General features: G+C 38.3%; 1 protein-coding gene across 12 annotated transcripts in view; it reads left to right on the forward strand.

The window, feature by feature from the left end:
* Positions 1 to 18,482, forward strand: part of PRRC2C (proline rich coiled-coil 2C) — a 100,048-nt gene that overhangs the window by 44,455 nt on the left and 37,111 nt on the right. For all 12 annotated transcript variants that reach the window (XM_030935426.1, XM_030935434.1, XM_030935432.1 and 9 more), the window contains exons 12-18: positions 982 to 1,594; positions 3,930 to 4,099; positions 4,523 to 4,772; positions 5,754 to 5,964; positions 8,429 to 10,678; positions 13,670 to 13,878; positions 18,043 to 18,197. In XM_030935426.1, coding sequence (XP_030791286.1) covers positions 982 to 1,594; positions 3,930 to 4,099; positions 4,523 to 4,772; positions 5,754 to 5,964; positions 8,429 to 10,678; positions 13,670 to 13,878; positions 18,043 to 18,197 — 3,858 coding nt within the window. The remainder of the gene's footprint in view (positions 1 to 981; positions 1,595 to 3,929; positions 4,100 to 4,522; positions 4,773 to 5,753; positions 5,965 to 8,428; positions 10,679 to 13,669; positions 13,879 to 18,042; positions 18,198 to 18,482) is intronic.

The following is an 18,482-nucleotide window of genomic DNA, read 5'->3' on the forward strand; positions in this document are numbered from 1 at the left end:
TAGATACTTACATATTTGGTTTTTCAGCTTATCTCTGAGCTGTGGATGAAGAAACTCAGCACCAGAGAGCTGAAGTAGTTTGCATGTGATAGCACTATTAGTACATGGTAGTCTGCATTCATTTAAAGAGACATTCAGTCAAGTGTTTTCGTTGTATCATTGTTTAATCTTTTTGTAAGCATTCCAGCTGGGTTACATACGGCTTTTAAGATTTCTTCACCGTAGTAGCTTTTAAAATCAGTATGTTAAAGAAATTTTTTTATTACTTTTATTGTTTTTGCATTGTTGCAAGCAGTGATTTTAAAACCTGTCTTTGTTTTATAACACATTAATGAAAATTCAGTCACTGAAACTTGGATCTTTCAGGTGATCCTCCCATTCTCCACTCCAGGTTCTAGATAGCTTTTCTGGATCTTTCAATCTAAAGATAGAACTTTTCTTCACCCAGACTAATTTGTAGGAATTTCTTCTCCTTTGGGATATCATTACAGCACTGTCTACTGTCTTTTTCACCTTGCTTCTTTGGCTTTGTGCTTTTTACCTATAGCTGTATCTTAATTTTCTCAGAGCTAACGTGCCATCCTTTTGGATATTTAATACCTTCATTTCTCTCTCTTAGGCATTCCAGCTGTGGCAGCTGCTTCTAAAGCATTCATGCTAAATTTCCTTTGTCTCTAACTAGATTTTGAGATTCACTGTTGTGCTTCTCATTTTATTCAACAAATACTGAATGAGCAACAATGTCTGGCACAGTAAATAGGTACATACTCAGTAAACATTGGAGAGCTGGATTAATCTGGTCTTAGTTTGGTGAATTATCTAGATGTAATATATTTCCCATCTTACGTGTTTTCATTTGAATGTGTATGTTCATCAGAGAAATTTCTGATACTTTTGTGGGGTTTTTCCTTCTCCATGCCTGATACCCAATGTTAGTCAGAAATAGAGTTGTCATACTCATCTGATACCTTAATGTTTCAGCATCCACCTCCAGATCGACAGGCAGTACCTGGAAGACCAGGCCCCTTTCCCTCTAAGCAGCAAGTAGCTGATGAAGATGAAATATGGAAGCAGAGACGAAGACAACAGTCAGAAATTTCTGCAGCAGTAGAACGTGCTCGTAAACGGCGTGAAGAGGAAGAGCGAAGAATGGAAGAACAGAGGAAAGCGGCTTGTGCAGAGAAACTGAAACGATTGGATGAGAAGCTTGGCATCCTGGAAAAACAACCATCTCCAGAGGAAATTAGGGAAAGGGAGCGAGAAAAAGAACGGGAGCGTGAGAAAGAACTTGAAAAAGAACAAGAACAGGAACGAGAGAAGGAGAGGGAAAGAGAGAGGGAGAGACAGCAGGAAAAGGAGAAAGAGCTGGAGAAGGAGCAGGAAAAACAAAGAGAAATGGAGAAAGAAAGAAAGCAAGAAAAAGAACTAGAACGGCAGAAAGAAAAGGAAAAAGAACTACAAAAGATGAAAGAACAAGAAAAGGAATGTGAGCTGGAGAAGGAAAGGGAGAAATTAGAGGAGAAAATTGAACCCAGAGAACCTAATTTGGAGCCCATGATAGAGAAACAAGAAAGTGAAAACAACTGTAATAAAGGTTTGATAGTCTTCTTCATTCTCTTTTATAAACTTTACAAAGAGCTTTTTGTTGGTTATAGTTTGGAGGTTGTATATTTTAAATATATGTCATCAAAATAAAAATGATTGTTTTATGATACCATTTCCAGTAGAAAATATGGGCTAGAGCCATGTTTTCTAATTCTGTATATGAACAGATATCCCTGAAGTGTTTCTCAGTTATTAGATGGGCTTCATTTCTGTTTTATCTGCAGAATTGTATTGACTTCCTAGTCACATGTAGTGATTCTCCACCTGCTTTTTTCTGACTCCAGGACATTTAACTAAACAAAAACTCATTTGTTCACGTGCATGAATACCTCTAAAACTGAACTGGCATAGAGCTTAATGAGAATGTTGGATTATCATCATTAAATGACTGCACCTAGCTCATAATTTCAGGTTTGCTGTTTAATTAGTTTAAACATGCAAGCTTCCATGGTGTAGTTGATATGCTATTAAACTGTAGTTTCCTAGAGTAATTATACTTTAAAATAAAATTCTTTTTCTAGATCTAATCAACTTTTTTGTTCTTCTCCAAGTTGGCTTGTAGACTGATTAATGGCATTCAAATGTAGTATAAAGTCTTGGCAAAGTTAAAGTTCAGGGTTTTTTTTGTTTTGTTTTGTTGTTGTTGCTTTTTGAGACAGAGTCTCACTCTGTCTCCAGACTGGAGTGCAATGGTGGAACTGTAAGAGTATGAGTATTTTATCTTTAATTTTTTTTATGAAATAAGGCCTGCATGGATCATTTGTTAAGACTTTAAGATTTCAGATTTTTTTCGTAGTAATCAATCTAGAGAAACTCTGCTATTGATAGTGGGCTTATATTACATAAGTACTTATGAAGATTGCTCGTAACACCAAAATAGTGAAATAAAGTGTTCACAAGAGAAAGGAAAACATTATCATAGTTTAATAAGTTTTATTTGTGCTTTTATTTTCATTCACATTTTATATATTCTCATGGCAAGCTAATTTTAGCTTGGTTTAACAGTGAAATATACCCACGTGATTTTTTTCCCCCCTCAATTCTGATACTAGACACAATTTTTTTGTTTGTTTTAATGCTCTCTGAGATGTTCTCAAGACACATGCGATTTTAAAGTCAGTGCCTATGTAGCTCTTTTTCCTCCAGTGTATTATTTTTCCTTTCAACATTTTTTTTTTTTTTTTTTACTGTGTTGCCCAGACTGGTCTCAAATTCCCGGGCTCAAGTGGTCCTCTCACCTCAGCCTCCTGAGTAATTGTTATTACAGTCGTGCACCACCATGACCTGCTCACTCTTTTACAACATTCTTAATATTGAATATAATCCGAGCAATAAAAATGTTATTTGTGATTCTTAACAGCATGCTTTTACATTGGGAGATAATCTTCCATTTTAAATTCATTACTAGTCATTTGAGAAAAGAATTTGTAATAAGCATGGCTTTGTAATTGTGACAAATGACATTCTAGAATGAATTATGTTTGAAGATAACTGGTGATCACTCTGTTGTCTTCAGACTTAAACTCATTAGTTTTTCCTTATAGATAATAGTCCCTTTATCCAATAAATAACTAAACTCATTAGTTTTCCTTATAGATTATAGTCCCTTTATCTAATAAATAACTAAATAAACCAACATGCTGTCTTTTTAAGTGTTTGTAGGCCATTTGTGTTTTCATGTAGATTTTAATGAACTACCAGTAAATACTGACAATTACATTGATGTTTATTGAAACAAAAAATAGGTAGAGTTGGAAATGTTTCATTATTTTAAAAAAGTCAAACCTAGATTTTATATGATGAAGCATTTGGATCTCTGCTCTCCATCTCTAAGAATGAAGCTTTTGGGAAATCTAAGGTTTTGATAATCTAATGTTACCTCATTGATAACTACCAATGTTAAAGTAGAAAATAATGTTTTAGAGTGTGGAGGATATTTTCTTCCTCATTAACTTTTTTTTTTTTTTTTTTTTTTGGAGACGGAGTCTCGCTCTGTCGCCCAAGCTGGAGTTCAGTGACCGGATCCTAGCTCACTGCAGGCTCCGCCTCCCGGGTTTACGCCATTCTCCTGCCTCAGCCTCCCCAGTAGCTGGGACTACAGGCGCCCACCACCTCACCCGGCTAGTTTTTTGTATTTTTTTTTTTTTAGTAGAGACGGGGTTTCACCATGTTAGCCAGGATGGTCTCGATCTCCTCACCTCGTAATCCGCCCGTCTTGGCCTCCCAAAGTGCCTCATTAACTTTTAATTATACCTCAGTCTGTGTAAAAACTATGTGTTTGGTAAGTGTCGTAGATGAATACCTTTCACCTTTTCTTTGAGCAGAGGAGGAACCCGTTTTCACTAGACAAGACAGCAATCGCAGTGAAAAGGAAGCCACACCAGTGGTGCATGAAACAGAACCAGAATCAGGGTCTCAACCTCGGCCGGCTGTATTATCTGGCTATTTCAAACAGTTTCAGAAGTCTTTACCTCCACGATTCCAGCGGCAGCAGGTAATGATAAAAATATTTTATCATGTATGTCTGATTGAAATAATTATTATGCAATAATCTGGGAAATTAGACATAAAACTTATAATGCATAAAGCACACAAAGTTCCCTTGAAATTATTTTTCTTTGTAAATAAAAGTTAATATGGGTTTTACCTTGACCTTCTGTGTCATTCCTTTTGATCTTCTGCCTCATTTATAGACACCATCTTCCATTTCTAGGAGATAGATTATACAGTGCTTGAGTGTAAGGTAAAATGTTACAGTTCATCTTTCAGTCTTTTGTCTTGCCAACTCTAACTGTTAAATATCTTTTGAACTCTTCCTTCAAGGATTCAAAACAGGTCATTATTTTGTGATATGATTGATTAGATTAATTTGTCATGTGGGACTAAAATCTCAAGATATGGGATCTTACTTTTTCAGGAACAGATGAAACAGCAGCAGTGGCAGCAGCAGCAACAGCAAGGTGTACTTCCACAGACTGTTCCTTCACAACCATCCAGTAGTACTGTCCCTCCTCCACCACACAGACCTCTTTATCAGCCTATGCAGCCTCATCCTCAGCATTTGGCTTCTATGGGTTTTGATCCAAGGTGGCTCATGATGCAGTCCTACATGGATCCTCGAATGATGTCAGGCAGACCTGCTATGGATATTCCACCCATTCATCCTGGTCAGTTGAATGTGCATTTATAGTTTTACAGGATCAAAATATTTTTTCCCCTACTTTGAGTTTCAGTTCCTTTGAGAGTTGTAATCTACGAAAAACTTAAACCTCTAGATTTGTAATCAAAATTATGTAACTTTCAGCATCAAGTAATTAAATATCTGACACTCGTATTGCTTATGTGGCAAGAACAAAATACTAGTTCATTTCTGTTTTGTGAGTATTATTTAAAACTTCAGATGGAAATAATTATGTCTTATTAACAGTATATTGTTATTGGCTACATTGTTTTTCTTCTTTAAAGTGTTTTCGGCATTTGAATTTTGTCCATATGTTATATATGTTCTTTTTCAAGTTCCTCTTCCATCATTTACCAACCTAACACTTGCATTTCCTTATAGGTTAGAGGGGAAAAAAAAAGTGAATTAGTAGTCTTTTATGGAATCCATCAGAATAAATCTAGATAATCTATTACCAAAATGTTGCAGAGGAAAATTTAGGGATGATAAGCTGATCACAAATCAAGATTTTTAAATTTATACTGGTATTTGGAAATTTAAGTGGCATATTTTGTAGAATATTGACCAACTAAGGTAGGTTAATGGAATTTAGGAAAGAATTTTCTCTGGAAGTTATGGTATAATTTTCGTGATGTTTGTATTGACATCCAGAGTCACAATACTTGGTGTCTGATTTTTATATGCATAATATTTTATTTCTTTTGAAGTATAACAGGCTGCTATTGTGATTTTGCTGATTTTACTTCCTCAGTTCTTAAATGCAATTTTTATTTAACAGCAGTGATAAAATCTCATTCACAGAACAACCCTTACGTAATTTCCACCAATCTTTTACTCAGGAAAGAAATGCTTTTAATATGGAGAATTCCATGTAACAATTAGTAATCTGTATTATATGTCTATCATGGTTTTATTTCTTTTATTTTTCAAAAGCCTCATTTCACCTTTTTCTGAACTTTTGTTATAGGAATGATTCCTCCTAAACCGTTAATGAGAAGAGACCAGATGGAAGGGTCACCAAACAGTTCTGAGTCATTTGAGCATATAGCTCGATCTGCAAGAGATCACGCAATTTCCCTTTCTGAGCCTCGTATGCTGTGGGGGTCAGATCCCTATCCTCATGCTGAGCCTCAACAAGCAACTACTCCCAAAGCAACAGAAGAGCCTGAGGATGTAAGGTAATAAATTATTTCAATTTAATAGACTATACAGAATATTTTGGTAAAAGGAAAACTGTGTAGTGTTTCTGAAGATCATTCCAATTTAGGACTGAAGCATAAATCTGGTTTCCTTCTATTTAATTTAGCATACTACACTTACTCTTTGGACATATTCTCCGTATTCATTAGGGCATTTTGTAACCCGGTTTTGTACTCAATTGTATGCTGTAATTTAGTATTAGATGTTGAAATTGGTAGGTTCTTTTTTGAGATAGGAACTTGCTCTGTTTCTCAGGCTGGAGTGTGGTGGTGTGATCTTGGCTCACTGCAGCCTTCGCCTCCCAACTCTCAAGTGATCAGCTCACCTCAGCTTCCTGAGTAGCTGGGACTACAGGCGTACACCACCACACCGCGCTAATCTTTGTTTTTGTTTGTTTGTTTTTTGTTTTGAGACAGAGTCTTGCTCTGTCTCCCAGGCTGGAGTGCAGTGGTGCGATCTCAGCTCACTGCAAGCTCTGCCTCCCAGGTTCATGCCATTCTCCTGCCTCAGCCTCCCGAGTAGCTGGGACTACATACAGCCACTACCACGCTCGGCTAATTTTTTGTATTTTTAGTAGAGACAGGGTTTCACCATGTTAACCAGGATGGTCTCGATATCCTGACCTCATGATAATCTTTGTATTTTTTATAGAAATGGGGTTTTGCCATGTTGCCCAGGCTGGTCTTGAACTCCTGGGCTCAAGCAGTCTGCCTGCCTTGACCTTCCAAAGTGCTGGGATTACAGGTGTGAACCATCGTGTGCAGCCATTTCGGATGTCTTTATTGTAGAGTAGGTGTAAAGAAATTTAAGTGTATCTACAATGCTTATATAATCTAGCTAGATGTAATTTTTCCATTTTAACAGTATTTTAGGGAACATTTTTAAGGCCAAGATAAGGAGAAATATAATAATATACAAAGTTGACTTTGAAATGGCACACAATTGGTGATGACTGTAACAATTTATAGCCATCCAGTTAGAACTTCCTGCCCTTTAATGGGGTGTGTTTTTTTGTAATGTTTTATAATTATTTGTAATTAATTGGGACAGATAAGCTTACTCTAGTGTACTCTTTCATTCTAGGTGGAAATTACTAGTCTTGATGGATTAGAAATTCACATCAGCATGGTCTTAACTTTGTTTTTCCTTAAGGAATGAACTTCATTTATTTATTTCTATTTTTTATTTTTATTTTTTGAGAAGGGTCTCGCTCTGTCAGCCAGGCTGGAGTGCCGTGATATAATCACAGCTCACTGCAGCCTTGACCTCCCAGGCTCAAGTGATCTTCCCACCTCAGCCTCCTGAGTAGCTGGGACTACAGGCATGTAGTACCGTACCAGGCTAATTTTTGTATTTTTTGTAGAGACAGGGTTTTGTCATGTTGCCCTGACTGGTCTCAAACTCCTGGGCTCAAGTGATGCTCCTGCCTCCCAGAGTGCAAGGATTACAGGCGTGAGCCACTACTCCAGGCCCTTTATTTTTTTATTTTTTTATTTTTTATTTTTATTTTTTTTTTTTGAAGCGGAGTTTCACTTTTGTTGCCCAGGCTGGAGTGCAATGGCACCATCTCAGCTCACCACAGCCTCAGCCTCCCGGGTTCAAGTGATTCTCCTGCCTCAGCCTCCTGAGTAGCTGGGATTACAGGCATGTGCCACCACGCCCAGCTGATTCTGTATCTTTAGTAGAGACGTGGTTTCTCCATGTTGGTCAGGCTGGTCTCAAACTCGCTACCTCAGGTGATCCGCCCAACTCGGCCTTCCAAAGTGAGGATTGGGATGACAGGCATGAGCCACCACACCCAGCCCCATTTGTGTTTGTGGTAGAAACCACTTAGAACGTTAGATCTATCCTCTTAACAAAAATTTAATTATATAGTACCATGTAGTTAACTGTAAACACAATGTTATACAGCAGATCTCCAGAACTTTTTTTTATCTTGCATGACTGAAACTTTATACCTATTTCCTATTTTTACCTTTACCTGTATTTCCTATATTATATCTATACCTATATTTCCTATTTCTCCCTACTCCTAGCCCCTGGCAGCCACCATTATGGTTTCTGCTTTGATGAGGTTGATTACTTCACGTTCCTCATGTAAAGTATTTGTCCTGACTGACTGACTTTACTTAAGCATAATGTCCTCAGGGTTTATCCATGTTGTAGCATATGACACTATTTCCTTCTTTTTTATCCCTGTATAATATTCTGTTGTATGTGTGCACCACATTTTCTTTATCCATTCAGCTATTGGATATTTAGGCTATTTCCACCTCTTGGCTATTGTGAGTAATTCTCCTCTGAACTTTTTACATAGTGAGAGAAAGATTCTCATTATGGTTAAGAGTCCTTGCTTTCTGTTTTAGAGGTATTATTTTGCTATATACTTCATGTGGGAAAGATTGCTTTGTTGGTTATACCTTTGAATTCTTATCATCATAGGTCTGAAGCTGCGTTGGACCAGGAACAGATTACTGCTGCTTATTCTGTAGAACATAATCAATTAGAGGCCCATCCGAAGGCAGACTTTGTCAGAGAATCAAGTGAGGCAGAAGTACAAAAGTTTTTAAGCAGATCTGTGGAAGATGTTAGACCTCACCATACTGATGCAAATAATCAATCTGCTTGTTTTGAAGCACCTGATCAAAAGACCTTACCCACTCCACAAGAGGAGCGGATTTCAGCTGTAGAAAGTCAGCCTTCCCGGAAAAGGAGTGTTTCCCATGGATCTAACCATATGCAAAAACCAGATGAGCAGAGAAGTGAACCATCTGCAGGCATTGCTAAAGTAACCAGCAGATGCATTGATTCAAAAGAACCAACAGAAAGGCCAGAGGAGAAACCAAAAAAGGAAGGCTTTATGCGATCTTCTGAAGGACCAAAACCTGAAAAAGTATATAAATCTAAATCAGAAACTCGTTGGGGCCCACGACCAAGCTCCAACAGAAGGGAAGAAGGTAATGATAGACCTGTGAGAAGATCAGGTCCCATTAAAAAACCTGTACTTAGAGATATGAAAGAGGAACGGGAACAGAGGAAGGAGAAAGAAGGAGAAAAGACCGAAAAGATGACTGAAAAAGTAGTTGTAAAGCCTGAAAAGAAGGATCTTCCTCCTCCCCCACCACCACCTCAGCCACCAGCACTGATTCAGCCACAGTCAGTTCCACCACCAATTCAACCAGAAGCAGAGAAATTTCCTTCAACAGAAACTGCAACTTTGGCTCAAAAACCATCTCAGGATGCTGAGAAGTCTCTGGAACCTGTGAGTACTGTTCAGGTAGAGCCTGCAGTTAAGACTGTAAACCAACAGCCTGTGGCAGCACCAATAGTCAAAGAAGAAAAACAACCTGAGAAAGTCATCAGCAAAGACCTTGTTATAGAGAGGCCTCGACCAGATTCAAGACCAGCAGTTAAAAAAGAATCAACTTTGCCTCCCAGGACCTACTGGAAAGAAGCTAGAGATAGAGATTGGTTTCCAGATCAAGGATACAGAGGTCGAGGCCGAGGTGAATATTACTCCAGAGGTCGAAGCTATAGAGGTTCTTATGGAGGGCGTGGCAGGGGTGGTAGGGGACATACTCGAGATTATCCTCAGTATAGAGACAATAAGCCAAGAGCAGAGCATGTACCCTCAGGGCCTCTCAGACAGCGAGAAGAAAGTGAAACACGGAGTGAGAGCTCCGATTTTGAAGTTGTCCCCAAAAGACGACGACAGCGGGGTTCAGAGACTGACACAGACAGTGAAATTCATGAAAGTGCAAGTGACAAGGATAGTTTAAGTAAAGGCAAACTTCCCAAAAGAGAGGAACGGCCTGAAAACAAAAAACCTATAAAGCCTCAGTCTTCTTTCAAGCCTGATAATCATGTTCGAATAGATAATAGACTGCTAGAAAAGCCTTATGTAAGGGATGACGATAAATCTAAACCAGGCTTTCTTCCTAAAGGAGAGCCTACAAGGAGAGGCAGAGGGGGAACATTCAGGCGTGGTGGGAGGGATCCTGGAGGCCGTCCATCACGCCCTTCCACTTTACGAAGACCAGCTTATCGGGACAATCAGTGGAACCCAAGGCAGTCAGAAGTTCCTAAACCAGAAGATGGAGAGCCACCAAGAAGACACGAACAGTTTATTCCTATAGCAGCAGATAAACGACCTCCAAAATTTGAGCGAAAATTTGACCCAGCTAGAGAAAGGCCTCGAAGGCAGCGTCCTACCCGACCACCAAGGCAAGACAAACCACCTCGATTTAGACGGCTAAGAGAGAGGGAGGCTGCTTCAAAATCAAATGAGGTGGTAGCAGTGCCCACAAATGGCACAGTTAATAATGTGGCTCAAGAACCAGTTAATACGATTGGGGATATTTCAGGGAATAAGACACCAGATTTATCTAATCAGAACTCTTCAGATCAGGCAAATGAAGAATGGGAAACAGCTTCTGAAAGCAGTGATTTCAATGAGAGGCGAGAGAGGGATGAAAAAAAAAATGCTGACTTGAATGCACAAACAGTTGTAAAGGTTGGAGAGAATGTTTTACCTCCAAAGAGGGAAATTGCAAAGAGAAGTTTTTCAAGTCAGAGACCAGTAGATCGTCAGAATCGACGTGGCAACAATGGTCCACCCAAATCAGGAAGGAATTTCTCAGGTCCTAGAAATGAAAGGAGAAGTGGTCCACCATCAAAAAGTGGGAAGAGAGGGTGAGTACTTTGTTTTAAATATAGTTGCTTCTGCACTTTTAAAGAAGCTAAAAGTAGAGTTCTTGGTTGAAGAGCCAGTCTAGATAAAGGACCAAAAAACATTGTTCTTCCCAAATGCTTTATTCTCTGTTCTCAAAGTGTAAGGGTGCTTAAAGAAGAGAGGCTAAGGTGTCTTAGGAGTCTTTGCCTGCTGTTACATTTTCCAGAAGAGTCCTCTTGGAAACTTGTAGCTTTGGGAAAATGTACGCATCTAGGGAGGGACATGTACAGTGTCCTTATTTGGTAAGTATCTGATGAGTAACCCTCCCTTCTTTCTCGGTTTCTCCTTATAAACCTCTAGTGCTACACAGGTGTCCTCTGAGGTTTAAATTAATGTTATAACCATATACTTTATCACTCTATACTGGTTTATTGAGAATTAGTGTTGAACCTTAAGGATAAATTGTATTCTTATCTTGAGTTGCAAATCTATAATCAACAATCATCTATAGAGAGGCCCAGAAAGCAAATCCTTGTTCTAGTGCCAAGGACACCAGTAACATAATTGCCATGGCAATGGATTGTTTTAAAGAAGAATTTTTCTCAAGTAAGCTAAACTTGGCCTGTTTTTTTAAGTATTAAGATGTTGGGCTGGGCGCGGTGGCTCATACCTGTAATCTCAGCACTTTGGGAGGCCGAAGCGCGAGGTCCTCACACAAGGTCAGGAGATTGAGACTATCCTAGCTAACACAGTGAAACCCCCCCTCTCTACTAAAAATACAAAAAATTAGCCAGGCATGGTGGCAGGCGCCACCAGGAGGCGGAGCTTGCAGTGAACCAAGATCGTGCCACTGCACTCCAGCCTGGGCCACAGAGTGAGACTCCGTCTCAAAAAAAAAAAAAAGATGTTGGTTATAGTAAGCTAGTATTGATTTCTTTAGTATTAGAAAGCATTATAAAGTAGCAGGTAAGATTCAGAATGCCTAGGTTCAAATCTAGGCTCTGATACTTTCTAGTTGCTTCCCCTTTGCATCCCCACCAGTAAAATGGGGAGAAAATGGTAGCACTTAATGTGTGAAGATACTAAGATGATACTTGTGATGCACTTAATACCTGGTATACAGTAAGTAAGCATTATTATGTGTGCCCTGCTTTTAGAGCAATTGCCAGGTTTGCAGCCTGAGCTGATAAGGATTTAAGAATTTATTTGGAATTAATCTGAGTTCCTTAGTTTTACATACTTAGCATTTCAGGTTACTATACTCGTAAGGTATATTTGTCTATTTTCTGTTGATATAACTAAATACCTGAGACTGGGTAATTTATAAAGAAAAGAAATGTATTTCTTGCAAATCTGTTGGCTGCAAAGTCCAAGGTTGAGGGGACCACATCTTGTGAGGGCCTTCTTGTTGGTAGAGACTCTGCAGAGTCCCAAGACACCATGCTTATCACATGGTGAGGGGGCTCACAAGAGATGGCAGAACTGGCTTTTATAACAGACTCATTCATGATAACTAACCAACTCCCTTGATAACCAGTTCATTAACCTGTTAAGGATCAATCCATTCAGAAGGGCAGAGCCCTCATGACATAATTACCTCCCAGAGTTCTCACCGCTCACCACTGCTGCACTGGCATTAGGGACCAAGTTTCCAACACATGAACTTTTTCTTTTTCTTTTTCTTTTTTTTTTCTGATGGGGCAGGTGGGGGATGGAGTCTCACTGTCACCCAGGCTGGAGTACAGTGGCACAATCTCGACTCACTGCAACCTCCACCCCCCTGAGTTCAAGCATTTCTCCTGGCTCAGCCTCTCTAGTGGCTGGGATTACAGGCGTGCACTACCATGCCCAGCTAAATTTTGTATTTTTAGAAGAGACAGGGTTTCACCATGTTTGCTAGGCTGGTCTCGAACTTCTGACCTCAGGTGATCTGCCCACTTCAGCCTCCCAGAGTGCCGGCCCCACACATGAACTTTTGAGGGATACGTTCAAACCACAGCATTAGAGAAGATATTTTTGCTGTTCCAGATAATTTAGAGGAAGTTTTTACTTGGAATTTGAACATTCCCTTAAAATTCCAGGAGAATCAACATAACCAAAATAAATAGAATAGTTTATTTCCTGTAACCAAACAATTAGAATTTTAAGTAACAATACTCAAAGAAAATTTTGATTTGATTTTTGTGCCATGTAAATCTCAACTAAGTAGCAAGATTTTTATGCCACCTAGATAGGTAGCAACAACTTTGAACCTATAGAAATGGCAGTGACGATTATAATTAAATGTTTTATAAGAGCACCATGTAGAAGAAATCAACTCATTCTTAAAATGTTTGAGGTTATGGCCAGGGACATGGTAAGCTTTTATCTTGAGTAATACTATAGGCTAGGATGAAAATGTATTAGTAAACCCATTTCCCATGATCCTTTTCACTTGGAAATTTAAAAAAAATCAACCTGAAATTATTCTTTTAGGAAATAAGAACTGTAGGGGATACATTTGGTTTGTGAAGTGAATTATTTCTATATTAAGGTTTTTAAAATAATTATATCAATGTGTAAATCTGATTATTTTCTTAAATCTACATAGTTGTAAATATACAATGCTTTTTAAAAATTTTTATTTTCATATGCTGCCCACTTTTAGAGGGCATCCATTTGTGAATACTTTGAATTTGCTTGGATCACAGAAATGTTCTGCTATAAACAGTGTTAATTAGCTCATTTATAATATGATAGACAAATAGACTCTTTAAGAACTTCTGGTATAATTAGAATTCTAGAATTTAATTGCTGGAAAGAACTCTAGGGAGCTAGTCTACTTTCTTGGGAAACCTGGTTTTAGTAAGGTTGTATTCAACAAAAGTCACTAATGCTTGTTTGGTTACAGTTAGAGTTTTCTATCCCAGCAGTGTTTCATCTTAGAATGAACTTTAGAAACTGCCAATAAGAGCATTTTTCTTTTGTTCGGATAGATGGAAATAGTAATACCTCAAGTCATCTTTTTGTAGGCCATTTGATGACCAGCCTGCAGGCACAACTGGGGTTGACCTTGTCAATGGCAGCTCTGCACACCATCAGGAAGGAGTACCTAATGGTACAGGACAAAAGAACTCCAAAGATTCTACTGGGAAAAAAAGAGAAGACCCCAAACCAGGTCCTAAAAAACCTAAAGAGAAAGTGGATGCTCTGTCACAGTTTGATCTCAACAATTATGCAAGTATGTCTTAGGTTTCTTTCATTTTATTTATTTATTTATTTGTTACATTTTAAAATGTAGATGCCACAATTAAAGAAGTTTTCCAAGAAGGAAAGAGTTGGACAATTCAAGGTATACATAGTGGCTGATTATGAAACACTAACTGATTGAACTTAAACTAAAATAACTCCAGCTTTTAGTGTAGCCTTGAATGCTTAATAAAATTTTTGTTAAAAATAATCCAATAGCATTGCACTGTTCTTCCAAAAAAGAGGAAGAAAATTAAGTAAACACTCTAGTTTGCCAGATTTGAGAAAGCACTGAAATTTGATTCTTAGTTATATTGGTATAGATGTATGATTAAAAACAAAAGAAATTAAATGTTAAACTCGGTGAATTATGTCCTTGGTAAAATTAGTGTCTAAGATACGACAAATACAAAATAATAGGACAAGAGGCAGTGTCACTGGATAACCGGGAAAGCCATGAAGTAATAGAGGATCAAATGTGAAGGATAATACAAGCAACAAAAAAATACTAGATGAGGAAACAGACAAGGAGTATCTGTGTATAGACATTTGTACATGTAAAATGTACTATTTGCCATTCATTTGGATGAAACTGGAAATACTGAATAAAATCGAGATATTTACTAAGTTAAGACCAGATAGCTCAGATAGTAGTAATAGTAGTAGTAATAGGAAAGTTGGGTTAGTTGCAGTTATTCTAGTATGAGAGATGTAGATGAGGTTTTTCTTTCATCTGCCTGATGGTTATTTGTACATATTAAGCCCTGATTTGAGCACAGCTCATGGACATTATTTTTTGACCAGTGGTTCTCAAAGCGTGATCCCCACATCATCAGCATTACCTGGAAATTAGTGAGCAATGCACGTTCTTCATTTGTTTGTTTGTTTGTTATGAGACAGAGTCTTACTCTGTTGCCCAGGCTGTGTGCAGTGACACAATCTCAGCTCACTGCAACATCTGCATCCCAGACTCAAGCAATTCCCCAGCCTCAGCTTCCCCAGTAGCTGGGACTACAGGCATGAGCCACCATGTCCAGCTAATTTTTTGTTGTTAAAGAAATGGGTTTTCGCCGTGTTGTCCAGGGTGGTCTCGAACTCCTGAGCTTAAGCCATCTGCCCACCTCGGCCTCCCAAAGTGCTGGGATGACAGGCGTGAGCCACTAGGCCCAGCGCAGTGGCTCAGGGCTGTCATCCCAGCACTTTGGGAGGCCGAGGTGGGTGGATCACCTGAGGTCAGGAGTTTGAGACCAGCCTGACCAACATGGAGAAACCTCATCTCTACTAAAAATACAAAATTAGCCAGGCATGGTGGCGCATGCCTGTTAAAAAAAAAAAAAAAGCAAAAAAGACATAACAAAAACAGATAAAAACTATATTTCTGAAGTGGTGATAGAAAATAAGCTGTTCACTTCAACTCATTAAAGTTATCTTTAAGAGTTAGTCGCCTTTAGTTCTTTTTCCTGGTAACATTGTTTTTAAGTAATATGCCTAACCTAAAATGGTAAAAAGAAGAGGGCACTGGAAACTGAAATGTGTTCAAATTTTCGATAAATGCTAACATGTAGTTGGGTGAAATAAGGAAGTTGAAATAATAAGATAGGCTTTATGCACACACATTTTAGTGTAAGTGAAACACTGAGATGATATTAGAATTATGACGAGGTCTTTCCATCAGTCTGAAGTAATGTGTGCATGACATCCTTTGAAATGTTTGACTTAGACATTTCATTGAAATGAGAATATGCTTCATTTTACAGAGTTAATGATTTTTAAAAGGATTTTAAAAACAAGTAGACTTGTCTTATAAATCAGAATCAACTGGGGTTTTTTTTTCTTTTGAAATCAAGTTTCCTTTTTTTTTTTTTTGAGACAGTCTTACTCTGTGGCCCAGGCTGGAATACAGTGGCATAATCTCAGCTCACTGCAACGTCCACCTCCCCAGTTCAGATGATTCTCCTGCCTCAGCCTCCTTAATAGTTAGGATTACAGACACGTGCCACCATGCCCAGCTAATTTTTTGTATTTTTGGTAGAGGCTTTAGTAGAGGGTTTCGCCATGTTGATCAGGCTGCTCTCAAACTTCTGACCTCAAGTGATCTGCCCACGTTGGCCTCCCAAAGTGCCGGGATTAAAGGCATGAACCACCATGCCTGCCTGAAATCAAGTTTCTATTAGAAAAATGGAGTAACAGTAACGTCTCGCCCTGTCACCCAAGATGGAGTACAGTGGCATGATCTCGGCTCACTGCAACCTCTGCCTCCCAGGTTCAAGCGATTCTCCTACCTCAGCCTTCTGAATAGTTGGGACTACAGGCGCGTGCCACTATGCCCAGCTAATTTTTTTTGTATTTTTTGTAGAAACAGGGTTTTACCATGTTGGCCAGGCTAGCCTTGAACTCCTGACCTCATGTGATCTGCCTTCCTCGGCCTCCCAAAGTGCTGGGATTACAGGTGTGAGCCACCATGCCCAGCCAGTTTCTAAGGAGTGAAAGCCAGTAGTCATTTTTCATTTCATCTCTCAGTGTATGTTAATGCTAAGTTTTAACTATTTTAGAATTGTTTGTAGATAGTTTCTCTGTGACCACTTCCCTGATCATACCTATGTTGCTATACCTAATAAGTTATCACCTTCCTTGTTGCTGTACCTAACAAGTCATCACCATCCTGAATTGTATACTTATTGTTTCCAAGAAAAATATTTTTATTGTATGTGTAATTTCCAATTAAAATATTGTATATTGTTTGAAAATTAAATAATTTCTTTAAATTGCTTCACTCTTTCTTGATACTTACAGTTATTGTTCAGACATTATACCTATAATAAAAAATTACATTACCTGAAGTAATTTAATTTTTCTTGGAAATATTATTTGATGGATTTATATTTCACATACTGACTGGGATATAGGATAATTTTAAGACAGACAAAGTAATGGTTAGTGGGAAAATAGGTTGAAAAATGATCTTACGTTATTCATCACCTAGATGATTCTGGTATGTGTTCACCTATGCCATCTTACATTCACACACAGCTGACACATTTATTTATTTTAATTGATTGATTAATTGATTGAGACAGGGTCTCTCTCTCCCAGGGTGGAGTGCATGATCTCAGCTCACTGCCGTCTCAACTCCTCCAACTGAAGTCATTCTCCTACCTCAGACTCCCGAGTAGCTGGGACCACAGGCGTGCACCTAGCTAATTTTTACATTTTTTCTAGAGACAGGGTTTCACTGCGTTGCCCATAACACATTTATTTTTAAAAACTCCACGCTGTAGACAAGGGTCTACATAAAACAGAGACATTAAGAGTCATAAGACCAACTAGGCTGGTCATCTTACCTTAAATCAGTTTATTTCATTTTTTAAAACATTATTTATTTATTTATATGTTTGTTTTTAAAGTAGAGACAGGGTCTCCCCATGTTGCCCAGGCTGGTGTGAAACTGTTGGCCTCACATGATCCTCCCACTTCGGCCTCCCAATATGCTGAAGCACTAAGCCAGTTTATTTCATTTTTTGAAAAAGAGAAATAATAGTAACAGCCACCTCTTAGAATGGTTAGATGCAAATGAGGTAGAATGTTTTGTAGATCTTTTAAAGCACTATACAGATCTAAGGCTAAGAGATAGAGGTTAGTTCATAGGAAAATTTTGATTTTTTTTCTTAAGGCATTACCACTATATTACTTAAGGAAAAAAAAAAAGATCTATGTCATTTAAAACAGATATTTTTAGGATTTTTTGGACAGAGTCGCACTCTGTCACTCAGGCTGGAATGCAGTGGCATGGTCTCAGCTCATTGCACCCTCCACCTCCCAGGTTCAAATGATTCTTGTGCTTCAGCCTCCCAAGTATCTGGGACTACAGGTGTATACCACCACACCTGTCTAATTTTGGTATTTTTAGTAGAGAGAGGGTTTTGTCATGTTGGCCACGCTGGTCTTGAACTTCTGGCCTCAAGCAGTATGCCCATCTTGGCCTCCAAAAGTGCTGGGATTACAGACGTGAGCCACTGCACCTGGCCAGTTTTAGGATTTTTATTTTTAACTTTAAGTGTATGAAATCTTTTCAAATCTTTACAATGAATGGCCATGCTATAGGGTGGGAAACATTTGAAAAACAGAAAATATCTTAAATCCTTTTCCACACCCACAGGTGTTGTTATAATTGATGATCATCCTGAAGTAACAGTAATTGAAGATCCCCAGTCAAATTTGAATGATGATGGTTTTACTGAAGTGGTATCCAAAAAACAACAAAAACGTTTACAGGATGAAGAACGCCGAAAGAAGGAAGAACAAGTCATACAGGTTTAAATCTGGTTTCAACTTGTTGCTAGTTATTTAGATTTGTTGCCCAAAGTGTATCAGCAAATGTTCAAGGTTTTTATCTACTTGTAAAGTCAAGACTGTATTCATTATTCAGGTGTTAAGAGTGACATCATCTTCCCAACTTTAAATCATTTTGACTGGAATCAAAGGAAATTTTAAATAAAATATAAGGACTGTAGCTCCTTGTATTTTGACTTATATGAATTTACTGCAAACTTTCTTAGTTCTTGAATTTCAGAATTGTGTACTTGTATGTCGAGAATG

The sequence above is a fragment of the Rhinopithecus roxellana genome, chromosome 8 (genome assembly GCF_007565055.1).
Source record: "Rhinopithecus roxellana isolate Shanxi Qingling chromosome 8, ASM756505v1, whole genome shotgun sequence".
Taxonomy (NCBI): Eukaryota; Metazoa; Chordata; class Mammalia; order Primates; family Cercopithecidae; genus Rhinopithecus; species Rhinopithecus roxellana.